Genomic DNA, 18,452 nt, shown 5'->3' on the forward strand with positions numbered 1-18,452 from the left:
CCACTTTGCTCCCCATAAACGTTTATGGGGAGCAAAGTGGACCGAAAACCCTTGGCTAGCGAAGATGTTATAGGCAAATCCTGACAAAATCTTACGTCGACGTCAAATGTATTATGACGTCACGATTGATGTCATGCACGTTGAATTAGTGCATACATATGGAGAATATTTGCTTTTTTCGTCCTAAATGGGTTGCATCTCCTTCATCAAGTAACGAAAAATTAACTCCAAAATCCAGTGAACGGTAAGTCGAATTCCAGTTCATCTTTATGCCTTTGAAAATTTCGGCACGATATAACCTGCATGGTGAACAGATTCGAATAAAGCAACAGTTTAATACACGCCATAGCCGTCCTTATGTACTTTTGGATAGAAAGATTCAAGGTAATGTGCCGCTATGTGTATATGCATAATGGGGAACTTTCTCCCCCTTTCCCATGTTTGTTGTCACTCTGAGACACTGCTGCATTGGTGCGGGTTCGGCCGTGCAGTTATCCAATTTGAAAGATAACTAAAGAGATGAAAAGCATGCAAGAGGAATATAAGTAGCATTTTTATAGCATACCTGATAATAATATAATTAATTATGTGTCTCTGATATTTTCTTCATAAATTGTATTTACTTGAAATAGTTTATCAGAACCAAAGTGTTCTACATGCATATGTTATATAACTGTGTGGAAGATATTTTGGCGGCTCAGTCGTTCTGGTGAGTTCTGGGACTACATAACCCCCCCCCCCCCCCCTCCCTCCCCTAACCCCGATCAAATACCGAGGACTACTTGTCATTTCGTTATGTCTCAAATTTTTAGTTAAACAAAATAGAAGCAATTTCATTAATAATGACTTGATATTTGTGTAACCAGTTAGATCGCCTATTTATGATTGAATTACGCAAGTAACATGTGTTTCATGATTGGTTGTCCACACATTATATGTGTCCTATAAATCAATGCTTTTTACGATATCTTAAAAAAAGCATGCGCTGCCCATAGATTTCAACGTAAAATTCAAGATGCAATTAATTGGACGTCAGTCACAATTTTGAATTCCTTTCGTGGAGTATTTTTTTTTTTATATTAAAACGGACCATTCACTATTATTTTATAGGTAATAACATGTCCGTGGTCGTTATTCGCAATGATATTTCAATATTATGGTTACGAGAAGCAGAAATTCGAAATACATAACTCAAGATTTTTCTAAAGGAATTAAATGTTTGTTTTTGATTGAAAAGAAGGTTTAGCACATGATACATGTGTAAACCTCGTTATGTGTACAGTATGAGTTATCTCCCTTTACCACTAGAGGCGCTCTCATTTAGGAAGCGGTGATTGGTCATGTGATTTTTCGAGGCAAATTTTAAACAAGCACGAAGTAGGCTTCCATTGTTTACGCATTTCGTTTCATATCCACGTAAATACTGTTACTAATGTGATCCTGATTATGAAGCCACAGTAAGTATTTAATGGGATTTTGTTTTCGTCATTAGAAAACACGTTAGAATATTAGAATCCTGTAAACCTTTGAATTGCATGGTGTAAACATAGACAAGGAATGACAAAAATTGCTGGAATCTAAACTCCTTGCTCATTTAAAGGGAATGTAGAATTTTGATTCCGATTTAATATTTACGTACTACTGTATATCGTTTTAGTCTTTGGCAGAGTTCAAAATAAAACCGGTTGTTTGATTGATTTATTACACCGGAATGCGCGGATGCATAAGTCACTGTTGTTTTCAATTAACCGGTTAAATACTCAGACTGTAACTATAAAATATGGGCGTGCTAAATTACTGTTTTTAACTTATTTATGATTGATATGGTAATAAATATACGTTTAATTATTGATAGTTATACAATAAGCACATGATGCATTGCAATGACTCTCAAATTAACGTATAACCTGCCCATAGTGAGGGAATTAGATAGATTAAGCACAGAGAATTGAGAAATTCACAACACTGGAGTTCCACCTCCACCCCAGCCGTGGTTTGAACTCATGACTTTTGCTCTAATAAGTTCTTTTTAACAAATTCTTTTTCTATGGACAGGTGTACTGTATGTCAATTTGAGAGTTATTGCCAAGTTTGTGCTTAATTTATGTATAGTATATATATCTATGCAATGTTTATTGCTCCGATCCTCTCAAATTGTTGTTTAACTGTATTCCTCCTTAATCTCAAACGACTGTGTAGTGCGTAGTGATGGGAATTGGTGAGATTTCCATAATCGATAATCGGTTTCCTGCAACTAACTAATTATTGATTATAATCGGAAATTTTGATATTTTATAGTGTAGTGCTAAATAAATGTAAATAAACAAGTTACAATGAACAGACTCATTAACTAGGCTTTCGTAATTTGATTTACTCAGTATTTCTAGCGATATAAAAAACTATATTCAAAAGATTTTCCTTTGTAGGCAGTCCAACATTAATTTTCTTGAAACTAAAATGTGTCCAAATTCTAGAATGTGCTATATTTCCTGATTAAGAATATCGAGCTCGTCTGACATGTCAGCAATTTTCAGATCGCGCGCCTTTTTAGGGTTTAGATAGTTCGCGTCTAGAATATTCTGTTTATGATATGTGCTCGTTGAAAGGGAAAAAATCTTAACCGATTAATCGTAATGAAACAGATACCCTGACACAAAAATGTTTACACTTGAATACATAAGTTAACGTACGTGACACTAGCTGTTGTATGAAAATCAAGATTTTTTTCAATTTATATGGTATATACATGTATTAAGCATATTCTATTTTGTCTCATTTTTTAAAGGAGAGGTAAAAATTCTAAAAAGAAGGGAGAAGTAGACCCAGTTGAGGTTAGTACAGTATTTCTACTTATTCTTGCAAATTAGCCATTGTAATGTAAGGATGAAAAGGCTGAAGAAAAAAGCTGCCCATGCAGGGAATTCATGAATTCACATTTGAAATATAAAAACTCTATCGTTCTAATAATTTTCCAAAGATAGTATGTACTGTTAATCAATGAGGGTTTTTTACTTGTCTCAAAATTTTGTGTAAATACGATAGATTTGTAACCTTTTTTCTTTGCAACAATTGTTTTTTTGTGATTTTCTAAGTTTCTCTCAGCAAATAACAGTGCAAATCATTTTTGCGTATTGAATTTTCTCGAGTGAGAATAGTAGTGAAAAAAGCAAAAATTTCATTATTACAAAAACGACTGATAATGCAGTGAACTGGAAAGAATCTGACTGATGTACGATATTTTGTGATTTGTAAAGGTATACTGTCGTGTTCGTCCACTTGACAACCCCGATGAAAACTGCTGTGTGAAGCCTCTAAGTACCACCGTGGTCCAGCTTATCCCACCAGAGGTAAGAGACAAGCATGGCCTACATGTTAGCTAACACCTAGCACCAACCTAACATAAAGATAAATGTAGGACAGCAAAGATCAATTTATACATCATTGACTTGTTACACTAGCATCACTCAATTGTCATTTACTCCTTGCTAGCGTGGGTAATTCGATGAAATATTCTGTGTTTCTGATGACGCCCTTATTTTAAGGAAGGATAGTACGTGTATAACTATTTAAGTAAATGCAAAATTAAATAAGATTGGATTATGTTTGATTTGGTGCATTTCTATTTCCAATAGAACTCTTTGGCAGTGGCAAGAAATGGACAGATTAAAGAGGTATGTATATAATTACTGGATTGTCACCTCACTCACAAGGGGATGAGTGTACAACAAGTCGGGCACTAATTCATTGTTCTACAGTTGATCATTTACTTGAAAGCAAAAGTGACCCTAAAAATAGTCTCTCTAATTTTGCATCCATACAAAGCTACACAAATTATAATTTACATATCTTAATTGTCATAGCTTTCATCAATTTTCAAATTAAAAAAAGAAGAAAAAACCCTGTTAATTTTGAGTTGCTATCATCAGTATAAATGTTACAGCTCATTGTAGTTCTGTTGTTAGGGAGTTTTAATGGCTGCTCTTTTTTTACAGTACCAGTTCACGTTCCAGTACGTGTTTGACGAGTACACATCCCAGAAGGCCGTGTTTGACTACGTGGCCTGTCCCCTAGTGGACGATCTTCTCCGCGGCAAAAATGGTAAAAACACAACTTGTTTACATTTGTTATAGCATTGCTTACTATTAAAATATATGAACTAATTTTTTTCTTTTTGTATCAATAACTAAAATATCAAAGCACTTTACACAACTACTGTCTGGACATTTTCCTGCTATTACATGCACTAGTATTAAATAAATGAATTCACAGGGGTAAAACCATTAAATATTTTGCATTGAGCTTTGAAGTACAAGGTTAATACCAGCATTCCTGAGAGGATGACCTTTGGGCTTGGGAACGTAATTGTCCAGATAACAGAGGCTACACTGTATTCATGAGAAAATGTCCTTTGGGTTTGTTGTGTTGTAGGCTTGCTGTTTACCTATGGAATCACCTCCTCCGGTAAGACCTACACAATGACCGGGTCCCCCAAGGACCAGGGAGTCCTCCCCCGATGTCTGGATGTCTTGTTCAACAGTATCAGTGGAGTCCAGGCCAAGAAATACGTATGTCATTGTTGTTAACCAATGATAGTTTTCAAATGATGGTTATTTTATATAACTGTTGTCTTATATTAAAATCTTAACTTTCTCTTTTGCTTTAAATGTGAAAATTTGTTGGATTTTTTTTTTGCAGGTGTTTAAGTCAGATAAGATGAATGGCTTTGAGGTGCAGTCTGAGGCTGATGCTATGATGGAGAGACAAAAGCGAGACATAATGCCAGGAATCACCACACCTAAAACCCCCACCACACACAGGAGGTAGGTCTCAGTGCTACAATCACCACACCTAAAAACCCCACCACACACAGGAGATAGGTCTCAATGCTACAATCACCACACCTAAAACCCCCACCACACACAGGAGATAGGTCTCAGTGCTACAATCACTACACCTAAAACCCCCACCACACACAGGAGGTAGGTCTCAGTGCTACACAGGAGATAGGTCTCAGTGTTAAAATCACCACACCTAAAACCCCCACCACACACAGGAGGTAGGTCTCAGTGCTACAATCACCACATCTAAAACCCCCATCACACACAGGAGATAGGTCTCAATGCTACAATCACCACACATAAAACCCCCACCACACACAGGAGATAGGTCTCAATGCTACAATCACCACACCTAAAACCCCCACCACACACAGGAGATAGGTCTCAGTGCTACAATCACCACACCTAAAACCCCCACCACACACAGGAGATAGGTCTCAGTGCTACAATCACCACACCTAAAACCCCCACCACACACAGGAGATAGGTCTCAGTGCTACACAGGAGATAGGTCTCAGTGTTAGAATCACCACACCTAAAACCCCCACCACACACAGGAGATAGGTCTCAATGCTACAATCACCACACCTAAAACCCCCACCACACACAGGAGGTAGGTCTCAATGCTACAATCACCACACCTAAAACCCCCACCACACACAGGAGATAGGTCTCAATGCTACAATCACCACACCTAAAACCCCCACCACACACAGGAGATAGGTCTCAGTGCTACAATCACCACACCTAAAACCCCCACCACACACAGGAGGTAGGTCTCAGTGCTACACAGGAGATAGGTCTCAGTGTTAGAATCACCACACCTAAAACCCCCACCACACACAGGAGGTAGGTCTCAGTGTTAGAATCATTACCTCCATAGACACCACTTGTCAAAAAGCAATTGTAAATAACAGCTTAAAATATTCACTGCGTTAGATGATCGGTTATGTTGACTGACCATACAAGGTCTTGGTCACAAGACACTCTGGCTGCATTTAAAGTTGCAAGAACTCTTCACTAAATCTCCTAGAGGATAAGCCATACTGATTCTACTATTTTGATTACCATATTTAACTTCGTGCCATTGTGTGTTGTTTACAGAGGTAACTTTGGAGATCAGGAGAGGATCAGTGACCCGACCATCCTGAGCAGTGTTGATGATGACAACCAGTATGCCGTGTTTGTCTCCTACATAGAGATCTACAACAACTACGTGTACGACCTGCTGGAGGAACTACCCTACGACCCGATTACTGGCTACAAGTAAGTACCCTACGACCTGATTACTGGCTATGAGTAAGTACCCAACTGACCCAATTACTGGCTAAAAATAAAGCTTTAATTTGTGTTTCCAAATTTTTAGTTTTTTCAAAGCCAACAAACTTAAATCATTTAATATTTACAACAAGTGTTAAAAACAGCAATTGCATATGTTGTTTTTAACAAATTGATCCTTGGAATTTATGTGCTCCTGATTTTGGGAGATTCTTGTCAATTCTTTCTAGCCCCATCTCTTCAAATGAAAGATTTCACATCATAATTGCCAGATATTGAAACAGGTTAAGAGGGTTACTTATCTGAATCCCAAATCAGAGATAGATAAATGTTTCCTTTTGTGTTCCTTGATCCTGGTTGTTGCTGTGTTTATATGAGTGTATGATTGATATGCAGGCCGCCCCAGACCAAGATCCTGAGGACGGACTCCAGTGACTGTATGTACGTGATGAACTGTGTGGAGGTGGAGATCACCAGTCCAGAGGAGGCCTTCGAGGTCCTGTTCAAAGGTAAAACACTGAACCTCCTCATCCACCAACAATTATCCTGGGAGTTTGACTTTGACACACAGTCAAAACACCAGAACATCAACATTTTTAGTTTATTTGATAAGAAAAACCGAATTGATGATATACACTGTGTAAACTATATTTTATTTCACCTATTTAAAAAAAAAAAACTCATTATGGGTAAAGTATGTATGAGAGTATACATGCATTATTTTTTTTTTTCTTCAACACAAGGTAAACCTGTGGTTTTATGGTGACCTTTTATAGAATTGTTCATTGCTGAAAAATAAATAAAACTTTAAAAATTGCAGGTCAGAAAAGACGTAAAGTGGCCCACACTGCCCTGAATGCTGAGTCTAGTCGGAGTCACAGTATCTTCAACATACGCCTCGTGCAGGCTCCGCTAGACCCCAGGGGGGAGGAGGTACTACAGGTAATCTCACAACAGTGTTACACACATGGGGAATTAGTCCATGCAATACCATCACATCTAACTTCCCAGAATGATAAGCAAAATTGACTTCTTGCATATGAATAGTCATTAACTATTTATAGATCGACGGAATTCATTTTTCAAATTGCAACATGCATGAAAAAATTGGTATTTTTGTGTGGTCTTGAAAGGTTTTTTATTTGCTAATAAACTTTTCATTACAAACAATGGTAATTAAATTAAGTTAATCTATTTAAAAAGTATATAAAAAATGCTGTACATGATATTTGCATCAGTCGTTATACAGTGTTGTATTTATTGATGGTGATTTATTGACAGGACCCTGACAAGATCTGTGTCAGTCAGCTGTCTTTAGTGGACTTGGCGGGCAGTGAGAGGACCCACAGGACAAAGAATGCCGGGGACCGTCTCAAAGAGGCTGGTCAGTGAATACTGAGTTAATTGGATATCTGGAGAAAGACTCAATTTTTGCAACTATTCATATTGTAATATTAGTATAAATCTAATATCATTTTATTGGTCTTATAAGCAGAAGGATGTCATGCTCTGGTGATGGCTTCAAGAAATCTTAATAAAAATTGGAATGAATAAAAATTGACAGATTTTTGAATTTTCACAATCTGGTCTCGCCCAATTTATAATGATATGTGTATAAGAGGAACATTGTAAATTCTGATGACAGTATAAATGGAATTCTTTGTACAGGTAACATCAACCAATCCCTGATGGCCCTCAGGAACTGTATCGAAATTCTTCGAGACAACCAGAAAAACTGCTCTAACAAGGTTTGTAAATATTAATCATCTGATATAAAAACATACCATTCAAACAGATTTTAACATGACTTGTCAAGAAATACAGTTTCAGAATATAGATGCAGAACTACTTTACTAGTGATTCAATCTGACCTTGTAAGCTTTATCTTGTGCTGTGGGTTATTGTGTTGTGTGTTGTACATAGTGGTGATTGATTTTACAGATGGTGCCGTACAGAGACTCCAAACTGACTCATCTGTTTAAAAACTACTTTGATGGAGAGGGCAAAGTGCGGATGATTGTGTGTGTCAATCCCAAAGGGGACGAGTTCGATGAGACAATAGTTAGTAACCCTATATATACATGTATATGTGTATAAATGGTATTTGTGTATATGAATAACAGACTTTATTAGGCCCCCCCCCCCCCCCCCCCCCCCCGTCTCTCTTAATCATTTTCTTGTCTGTACTAGTGTAGCGATATTTTCTCTCCACTTGGCCCTATCTGGCTAACACGTCTGCTATGGCTGCTGATCACTAACACAAATTAATTTTTCTTTCAGCACGTGATGAAGTTTGCCGAGTTATCTCAGGAAGTGCTCATTGCTAGACAACAACAGGTCCGATTCGACATCGGGCTGACGCCAGGACGCCGTAAAATGAATTACAAGGAAAAGTTTAAATCAGGTGACTTTACTGAAATGACCTTTTCAACGTCTGTAGTCTGCAGTTTATAGTGTGTTAAAAACAATGTTAAATACATGTACTTATTTAAAATAACAGCTTTTACTACTGTAGATTCCTTATTTTACGCGAGTACTTAATTCCGCGATTCAACGGTTTTCCATCAAATCGCGAGAACATAAAATCGCGAATGCCGAAATCTTATCATAGTTTCATGTAGTTTACATATGTCTGAAAATTAAAAGCGAGATTTTAAAATTCGCGAGACGGGGTTCTCGCGATTTTACGCGGATATTTATTCCTCGCGTTTAATTAGGAATTTACAGTATCAGTACTCTATCATCATGTCTATATAACAAGTACATTTTTATATGTCTAATCTTATGTACATGTAAGTGTCCTTGACAATGAAAATTAGCAGAAAAAGTTTATACTCTAATTATTGTTGATAAAATTTTAATCTTTCTCAAGTTTGAATCGGTTGCCCCGATTATCAGGCTCAAATTGTGACGAGTTTTTTTTTTAATGGAGATGATATGCAGTATGAGTCAGTTTTATAAATGTCACTGGTGTTACAGAGGATGACTTGTGTACAGCTCCCAAAGTCCCAGCCTTTGATTTCTCTCTGGGCCCAGGATTTCCTCCCTTTGAAGTAAGCAAAAAAAGACTTAAAAGGTTCCGTAAGAAGACTGCTCAACAATTGTACAGCCAACTTTGTTAATCTTTATACATTTTGTAAAGCTATAATTTTATTTGTGTTGCTCTCTTTTTTCAACCCTCAGGATTTGACTTGTCTAATAGCTTTGATGCTTTTGTAATATTCACAGTTGCTGCGGTCCAGTGATGATATAGTTCTCCCCCAATTAGAGAAATTCCTGGTAGAACGCCAAAAACGGCGCGAGGCCCTACAGCTGGATCTGGACAGACAGAGTCAGTATCAGTAAATGTGTATTGCAGGGGGGCAGTCAGTAACAGTAAATGTGTATTACAGGGGGCCAGTCAGTAACAGTAAATGTGTATTCAATAAGTCCACATAGAATTAATTTTTAGATTCTCTTCCCCGCCCGCCCCTCTGAAAATGGCCCGCCCCAATGCATTTTATTTTATTTTGAAAAAAAAATTGTGTGGGGAAAAAAAATTCCAGAAAAAAAAATTGGGCTCGATATACAAAAAATTGGATACAAATGTTTTTATGCATTAACAGATAATTCCAAATAAATGGAATTAAAATATAACTAGTGGGTTTGTTCACTCATATTAGCATTAACAATTTATAAGAATACAGCTGTTGTTATTTCTAGAACATGAACGGTGAAATGGGAGAACATGAACGATGAAAAGGGTGGTTTTAAAAAAATTAAAAATAATAAACAAAATCCTCCCACCTACACCATATTTTTTGCAAATGATGAGAATCTAAGTATTAATTTTATGTGGCCTAATGTTGTCGGAAAAATACAAAGATATTACGAAATTAAATGCCAACAAAATTTTATTTGGTTGAAAAACAACAAAATTTTGACCCAATGAAAATATGTGCCTCTACAGTAAACATTAATGATTAACTCTTCTGTAGATAAGACTGTATTCAGTTTGAAACATCATGATAAAACAGTGTGATTTAATAGTGAATTTTGAGAAGTTAAATTTAAGATGATCTATGAAATGCCTTATTTATTTCACTTAAGAGATACAAGTATTTTTGTACACCTACCCACACAGTCCATTTAGTGTTATGTTGTTGTTCCCCTGTAGATGATGAGTTTCGGGCTCAGTTGGTCGAGTTTGAGAGGAACTACGAGCAGGCAATCGTCCAGAATGATGAGCTCCAGCAGCGCGTGGAGAAGTCTGAGTCCTACGTACAGAAGCTGGAGAGCCGGATCAGATCCCTGGAGCGACGCATGGAGGAGAACTCCCGCAACTACAAGGAGTCCGAGAAACAGAAGAGGGAGTTAGAGGCCATGGTATGTACACGTTATCCTCCCCCTGTATCAGTTAGAGGCCATGGTATGTACACGTTATCCTCCCCCGGTATCAGCTAGAGGCCATGGTATGTACACGTCATCCTCCCCCTGTATCAGTTAGAGGCCATGGTATGTACACGTTATCCTCCCCCTGTATCAGGCCATGGTATGTACACGTTATCCTCCCCCTGTATCAGTTAGAGGCCATGGTATGTACACGTTATCCTCCCCCTGTATCAGTTAGAGGCCATGGTATGTACATGTTATCCTCCCCCTGTATCAGTTAGAGGCCATGGTATGTACACGTTATCCTCCCCCTGTATCAGTTAGAGGCCGTGGTATGTACACGTTATCCTCCCCCTGTATCAGCTAGAGGCCATGGTATGTACACGTCATCCTCCCCCTGTATCAGTTAGAGGCCATGGTATGTACACGTTATCCTCCCCCTGTATCAGTTAGAGGCCATGGTATGTACACGTCATCCTCCCCCTGTATCAGTTAGAGGCCATGGTATGTACACGTTATCCTCCCCCTGTATCAGGCCATGGTATGTACACGTTATCCTCCCCCTGTATCAGTTAGAGGCCATGGTATGTACACGTTATCCTCCCCCTGTATCAGTTAGAGGCCATGGTATGTACATGTTATCCTCCCCCTGTATCAGTTAGAGGCCATGGTATGTACACGTTATCCTCCCCCTGTATCAGTTAGAGGCCATGGTATGTACACGTTATCCTCCCCCTGTATCAGCTAGAGGCCATGGTATGTACACGTCATCCTCCCCCTGTATCAGTTAGAGGCCATGGTATGTACACGTTATCCTCCCCCTGTATCAGTTAGAGGCCATGGTATGTACACGTCATCCTCCCCCTGTATCAGCTAGAGGCCATGGTATGTACACGTCATCCTCCCCCTGTATCAGCTAGAGGCCATGGTATGTACACGTCATCCTCCCCCTGTATCAGTTAGAGGCCATGGTATGTACACGTCATCCTCCCCCTGTATCAGCTAGAGGCCATGGTATGTACACGTCATCCTCCCCCTGTATCAGCTAGAGGCCATGGTATGTACATGTTATCCTCCCCCTGTATCAGCTAGAGGCCATGGTATGTACACGTCATCCTCCCCCTGTATCAGCTAGAGGCCATGGTATGTACACGTCATCCTCCCCCTGTATCAGCTAGAGGCCATGGTATGTACACGTCATCCTCCCCCTGTATCAGTTAGAGGCCATGGTATGTACACGTCATCCTCCCCCTGTATCAGTTAGAGGCCGTGGTATGTACACGTCATCCTCCCCCTGTATCAGTGATTCCTTCTTTGTCAATTGTTCTCTAGTTGTGTACAGTCCAAGAATTTTGTTGTAAAACAATGGTTTAGATTTTAGATTAGTTTTAAGCTTACATTTATTCATTTATTTATAAACCTCAAATATTTTGTAACCCTGAAATATGCTCTTTAAAGAATATTCATTTAACATTACTTCATTGCTTAGGTTGAAATAATGATTTTACACATGAAAGTAAAAATCATTACAATATTTGTTTGAGGTTTTGAGTATAATTTGATATAACGGTAGAAAACAGACATACTTTTTAATATCTAATACCAATAAAGAATTTATTGAGAGCTTCATCATTTCTTTAGATTCAAGACAAAGAGGTGAAGATTCGTCAGGAGAAATCTGAGAAGGAGAGACTGAGGAACGACTTCAAGACTCGCCTAGACATGAACAACCAGCACTGGGAGAGAAATCTGGTGTGTAGCCATATGCCTCCTGTATAATGTTTAAATGATTGTCGCAGACTGACAAAATTCCACAAGATTTTACTAATTTATAAATATATGAATTTACATTATACTGTGGTCTATACATGTACTTGCTCTAAAGTTATATTGATATTGAAAATCCAGTGAAAATTGGCGGTCTCCCTAATAGTGTGACGTACTGTCATATACCGGTAATTTTATTTTTGCAGAGAAGTATATTTAAATAGATGTACTGCCTTTTTTTGTCACTATTGAGTTATAATCCTTCAGTTTTAAGTTTGGACCAGTGTTGATTTTCTCCTTTTTTTCAAAGGAAAAAGAGAGACAGAAAATTGAACAGGATTATGGTGGTCAAATTTGGGAGAAACAACACAAACTGAACATGCTGAGAAATATTGTGAATGAGGGAGATAGTGATGCCATGCCCGCCCCCCAGGAGACCTTCAGAACTCCCGCACCCAAAACCAGGACCCACACAACCCCCGGCAAGCTTCTGTCTGCCCGCTCAGAGAACGACATGAGGAAGATTGGTAACACCCCCACACCACGAAGTAGAACCGCCACCACCGGGACCAGTCTGAGCGCCGCACGGGCAAACCTCAAACCCACACCACGATCTACCTCCAACTCCAACACCCCCAAACCTGTAGGTGGACCAAGCCTTATCATGAGCAAGTACAACAGCCTCGTTATTTTACATGTTTAAAATAATCATAATTATGTTTACACAACATTTGTAATTTCAGACACCTGCGTATAACCCTCGACACAGACGGTCAAGGTCCTCTAACGCCGAGATCTGGCTGGACCATCATCCCCAGGGAAATGTGGAGCTAGGTCAGTGATGTCAGACTATGTGTAGCATGACACCAAGTGCATAGCAGTGATTGAGAATCTGTAGTCTTCTAATACATAGATCTGTCTTTTTTCTGATGAGAATTGATATGTTTATACTCTTTCTGTCCTTTCCTATCTTCAGTAATTGGTGAGTTCTATGTGTTTGCTTTGTTCATTCTTTCTTGTTAGCACCTGTTTTTACTGACAATTACTGTGTATGTGAACAGCTTTTCTTTGTTTAAGGTAGCTCACAGGTTTACTGTTTGTGAGAAAACCTAACCTAAAAATTTGTCCGTGTAATCCATAGGTTTCAAATTTATTTGGTGCCAAGTTTTTAAAGATTTCACATATCTACTGACATTACAGTAACTTAGTGCGATGTCATCATTTTCTTGCATCTGAGAAGCAAAAACAAAAATGTATTGATTAACTAAACTACCTGATTAAGACATATCAGAACATGTAAATACTTATTAGATGTTACTATGAATTTGAAAGTGGATATAAAATGCAAAAATGCAATAAATGTAAAGTTGCAAAGAGAGGAAATATTACTTTTTTAAAAATCAATGCAGAAATAATTGTTTAAAAACTATCGACATAATAAGTTTGTAGTCGTATTCCTTAATTAGCTAAAAGAATTTTTATAGAGTGGTAGCTGAAAATACAGAAGTTTTATTATTAAAGAATCAAAGTTAATGCATGTAGTTTCAATTCATTTACCATACTTTTCAAATATGATTTTAAATAAAGCAGTTTCAATTGACACTCATACTTCATGGAACAAAATTTGGCCATATATGTCATGTCTTAAAAATTTTAGCACCATAACTAAATATTTGTCTCTACTGCATTAGAGCTTTCTGAAAATCTCATTTTATGCTGCTAAAGATTATTAATGATTTTTTGAAAATTGTATAATTTTGCAAGATGATCAACTTTCTAAGTTGATTCCTATTGTTATGTCAACAAACCCACGAGCTACCTTAAAGTCAATCATTTACATGTATATATCCAGGATTAAGTGTTCTGTTCACCATTCAAGATGTAGACTGCATGAGTATCAAGGAATTCATTTATTTTATCCAGATTTTTTTTTAATATTAAAATTTTGAATGTATGTTATAGTAAAAAGAAGGATACTCAAAACTTGTGACAATAATTATTGTGTTGTTTTTTAATTGCTTTGTACTGGGTAATGATGAAACTGTTAATTTCTTCTTAAAACAAAAAAATCCTTAAGATTGCCTACTAAAGAGTTAAGTGCTTCGGTTATTGAATAAATGGGTGTATTATTGTTAGTGTGTATATTTACAGATACGGTTCTTCAGCCAAAAATAAAAAAGAAGAAATCGGTGTCCAAGCTAGAGGTGAAGGACACAAAGGAGGCCTCCAAGTACATGCTGACCCACCAAGATATGGACTCAGAGGACAACCTGACCACCAAGATATACAAGGTAGGGGGCACCACCAAAATTTTTCATACTAGGTAGGGAGGCACTATCAAGATATTTTATACTTATTTACTGGGTATGAGGACAATGGTGAATGTATTGTCCCCTGAGACAACAACTATTTCATAAGGCAACCTCGCATGCCAAAGATCACTTTAATTGGCCGAGATGCAATTTTCTTATATGGTAAACAAATAAGAGTTATTGGACATTGTTTAATGTAGACTCGGATTACACCAGAGGTTTAAAGTTTAAAAACAAGGGAAATTGAATGCAACCGGTGAATGGTTTCGATGACTTCACCATGGGCAGATAGTACAGAAACTATTTCACGGTTAGATAGAATTAGCATGTTTATTCGTTGTAATACAAGATAGAAACTATTCACAGACGTAAATAATCACAAACTAAGATATGCTAGGTGGGGAGACACCACCAAGATATACTAGGTAAGGTGGCACCACCAAGGTATACTATGTATAGAGGCACCACCAAGATATACTAGGTAGGGAGGCACCATGAGATATATACCACAAAATATACACCACAGGCCTTGCCTTCATTTACTTTCTTTAAGTCCAAGTATTGACCTCAAATTTATGCACTTCTCATATATGGATTTGAGTGTAGAGAAGAGTTGAGTAGTTTGAAAACTTTGATGATGGCGGGGCCAAGATATACTAAGTAGGGCTGCTGCACCAAATGTGTATTACCAAATATAAAAGGTATTGCCACACCACTACAATTAATGTGACTATAGTGTGTTCTACTTCAACTGTAAAATAGACATTTTGGTTTTTCTAATAACATTTGATCACACAAAATAATTTCTTATATATAAACTGGTAATAAGTATTCCTTTTATTATTTTTATCTGATATTCTATTTAAAAAACTGTTAGGAATAGAACTGAGTTTTAAGGTAGCATTGATCTGTATATTGGTACAAGATGTGTTGTTTGTTTACAGGGTGAGTGTCTGCCCACGGCTGGTGGAGGCACTGCGGTGGTGTTCAACGATGTGGAGACACTGACCCAGACGTCCCCAGGGAGCAGGAAGAGGCGCAGCTCCTGTCCCCAGCCCCAGGACTTTGAGGGAGACTGGACAGACGTGGAGGACCGCTGTAACGTCGGCATCGAGGGGCACGGCAACGCCAGGAAGTAAGTGCTCGGTCTCTCTGTCTCTGTTTTGTCTTCAATCCTACGTCCTACTAGGTTTTACAGTATATTCTAGTTGAAACTTACTTTTAAATTGAATAAAAGGAATGTTTTCCCATTAAAGTCATTTTATATAGAAAATTTCATCTGGATTTCATTAATTTTGACTTTTTTTTGTAGACGAAGCAAGCCACTTCCTGGGACGAGAGTGTAGTTTCTGTGTCTCCTGTGATTTAGATGTTTACTCTATGCTTACCTCCAAACTGTCAATAATATATAGACCAAGCAACGCTGGCACAGGGTTTTATTTACTGGCACATCATACCATGTTTTATTTTTCTTTCTTGCACACATACAAATGTATTTGCCTTTTATACATGTTCGTCACTGAAAATGTTTCTTGTAGTATGTTTATGCTGTAAAACTTGGGAAATATCTCTCTTACAGTAATTGTTCTACTTAAACAGCCCAGTATTAACTCCTTATTTGACGTTTCTCCCGGTCCAATATACAGTCAGACCCTCTCCTCTACGTAAACAAAATAATCCTGGTCATGATTTGTGATACAATTTCAATCTTTGTGATGGCATCAGAATTAAATTCATGTCCGACACAAAGCAGATTCAAGTTTGTAAATATCTGGTGTATATAATTATTTGATGTGTAGGACTTGTGGATTTCTCCGTCTTTCCTGAGAATGTTTGACCTGTTTAGTGTCTCGTGTTGGTCACAAACTGCGTGGTTCTGTAGAATGATGTGATATACACATACTTTGTTCATGTAGGTCAAATACAATTTCTTTTCTTTTTTATGAATTGTCTTTTGTTTTTCTATTTTGTTTTTCTTCTTTCTCATATAATTTCTATCATATGTTTTTAATGTCACAATTCTGTATTTTTTTGTCCGAACAAACCTTTTTATATAAGTTAAATGAATATTTATGTATACACGAAATAAAAAATGTAAATTAATGATATATTTGTTTTAACTTTTAACTGTAAGGATCTAACACTGGAATATGTTTCCACTGAAGAAGAAAATAGTGGCTATAATATTGACGCAAGCCATTTTGATTGCCCAATTTATCTTTGTGGGCTTACAGGGAAGTAGGGTAGAAGGAGAGATCCAAATTTGACGTTTAATTTATTGCCAAAGATAAATTTTATTTGTCAAACAGTTTGAAGAACTTAAGTTTATAGTGCAACTCATCATTGTCATGCGGGACAGAGAAAGGCTACTGAAACACGTATAGTAGTTAGGTTCCTTGTCGGCTTCATGTGTACGTCCTGTCATATTCACCTTCCTGCTGCTAACGTTTGTGTGAAATGGACGAGGAAAAGTATTTATTCTACTGCTGCACGCTCTTGACATTATAATGGCAACCTGTTGTCCGCTGCCCTAGTCTAACATTGGCCACACATCGATCATTAGATAAATGGGAATTCATCTTCATTGTTCACGTTCTCATGTTAAAATAAGCCGTGACTTTCCTGATCCAAATACTAGTATATATGCCATAGGGACCAAACCCGTTTTAACATTAATTTCAATGTAACCATAAATAAAAATCTTTATCCATGGTTACATTGAAATTAATATTTAAACGGGCTTAGCCCCTGTGGTATATATGTATACGGAAAAGCGATCCTCCGTATTTGAACAATAAGAGCTATACAACTTGTTCATGATGAACACTTTTACGATTAATTATTATCTTATCAATTTAAATTAAATCTTTAAAAAAGCGAATGCGTATGTTTTAAGTGGTTACACCTTTTTCAAAGGAAATACTATGTGAAAAACTAAGGGCATCCTTAAAATCTTTCCAATAACCATGTATCATAAATGGCAGTTTTTATACCCCTGCAAACGAAGTTTAGGGGGGTATATTGGTTTCACCCTGTCCGTCTGTAGACGCAACTTTGTCCCCCCCCCCCTAGAATTTTTTACTACTGCATGGAACAGTTTGAAAATTTGTACATATGTTGAACACCATCTGAAGATATGCACCTGCAATTTTTTTTCAAGATCAGACAAGATTTAATGATTTTATGACAGTTTTCATTTTCCTTGTTCTATATATTGTACACTGATGTTGAAAAGTAAGGGAGGTAATCCTTACAGATTTTATTAATTAATTCATAGTATTAAAACACTCTAAAATATATTTATATATATAAATACATCCAGATGGAGGTTTTTTTTGTCTTTATGTCTTAATTAATAATTTTTTTTATTTTTTATAAGTATTCTATCAACTGACAATGCAAAATTTTTGTTTGTCAATGTTAAATTCTTAGGAGCTAATAAGATTTGTCCCAAGGGAGCCATTATCTGAGCCATGGTTCAGATGGAGCATGTGTTAAGGGAAAATTGATTATCTGTAAAATGGGTGATGGTTTTGGGGCTATTTTAAAACTGTTTCATGTACTAGTAAACCACAAGTTTCTATCGTTATAGGGAAATAAATAATATCATTATTAATAAAGAAGTTAACTATTTTTAGAAGTTGTTTAAACTTATTAATTAGTCAAGTAAATTGTGAAGTGACCCTATAGGGCATTAATTTAAATGAAATTCAAAATTACTGATATGATTGTAGTGTTTGGCAATTTTAAAATTGTTTGTAATATTAAATTTTCTTTTTTACATATTTTTACATAGTATGGTAATTATGGTAATGTTTTGGGAGTTTATTAAATTTAACAAGCTCATCAAAGAAAATCATAGTCCTATGGGATCAATTTTCTGATA

General features: G+C 37.0%; 1 protein-coding gene across 2 annotated transcripts; it reads left to right on the forward strand.

Moving 5' to 3' along the window:
• Window positions 1-137: 137 nt before the first annotated feature.
• On the forward strand, window positions 138-16,674 carry LOC105342492 (kinesin-like protein KIF23). 2 transcript variants are annotated; one of them, XM_066068517.1, is made up of 23 exons: window positions 138-244; window positions 2,786-2,831; window positions 3,255-3,347; window positions 3,633-3,671; window positions 3,993-4,098; window positions 4,429-4,565; window positions 4,696-4,820; window positions 5,943-6,104; window positions 6,513-6,625; window positions 6,937-7,058; window positions 7,398-7,500; window positions 7,785-7,864; window positions 8,058-8,177; window positions 8,397-8,520; window positions 9,096-9,169; window positions 9,345-9,447; window positions 10,273-10,481; window positions 12,129-12,239; window positions 12,565-12,897; window positions 12,998-13,088; window positions 14,406-14,545; window positions 15,511-15,701; window positions 15,879-16,674. In XM_066068517.1, the coding sequence occupies exons 1-23, from the start codon at window positions 159-161 to the stop codon at window positions 15,910-15,912; spliced, it is 2,742 nt and encodes a 913-aa protein (XP_065924589.1). In that variant the 5' UTR covers window positions 138-158; the 3' UTR covers window positions 15,913-16,674. The 2 variants fall into 2 exon arrangements, with proteins under 2 accessions (XP_065924589.1, XP_065924593.1); XM_066068521.1 differs by lacking the exon at window positions 138-244 and adding an exon at window positions 1,320-1,457.
• The last annotated feature ends 1,778 nt before the right edge of the window (window positions 16,675-18,452 follow it).

The sequence above is a fragment of the Magallana gigas genome, chromosome 1 (assembly GCF_963853765.1).
Source record: "Magallana gigas chromosome 1, xbMagGiga1.1, whole genome shotgun sequence".
In the NCBI taxonomy this organism is placed as follows: domain Eukaryota; kingdom Metazoa; phylum Mollusca; class Bivalvia; order Ostreida; family Ostreidae; genus Magallana; species Magallana gigas.

Coding starts and splice junctions, on each gene's coding strand:
- LOC105342492 (XM_066068517.1), top strand. CDS start 159: ATGGAGAATATTTGCTTTTTTCGTCCTAAATGGGTTGCATCTCCTTCA. Junction 3,348..3,632: donor TCCAGCTTATCCCACCAGAG/GTAAGAGACAAG, acceptor TATTTCCAATAG/AACTCTTTGGCAGTGGCAAG. Junction 3,672..3,992: donor GAAATGGACAGATTAAAGAG/GTATGTATATAA, acceptor CTTTTTTTACAG/TACCAGTTCACGTTCCAGTA.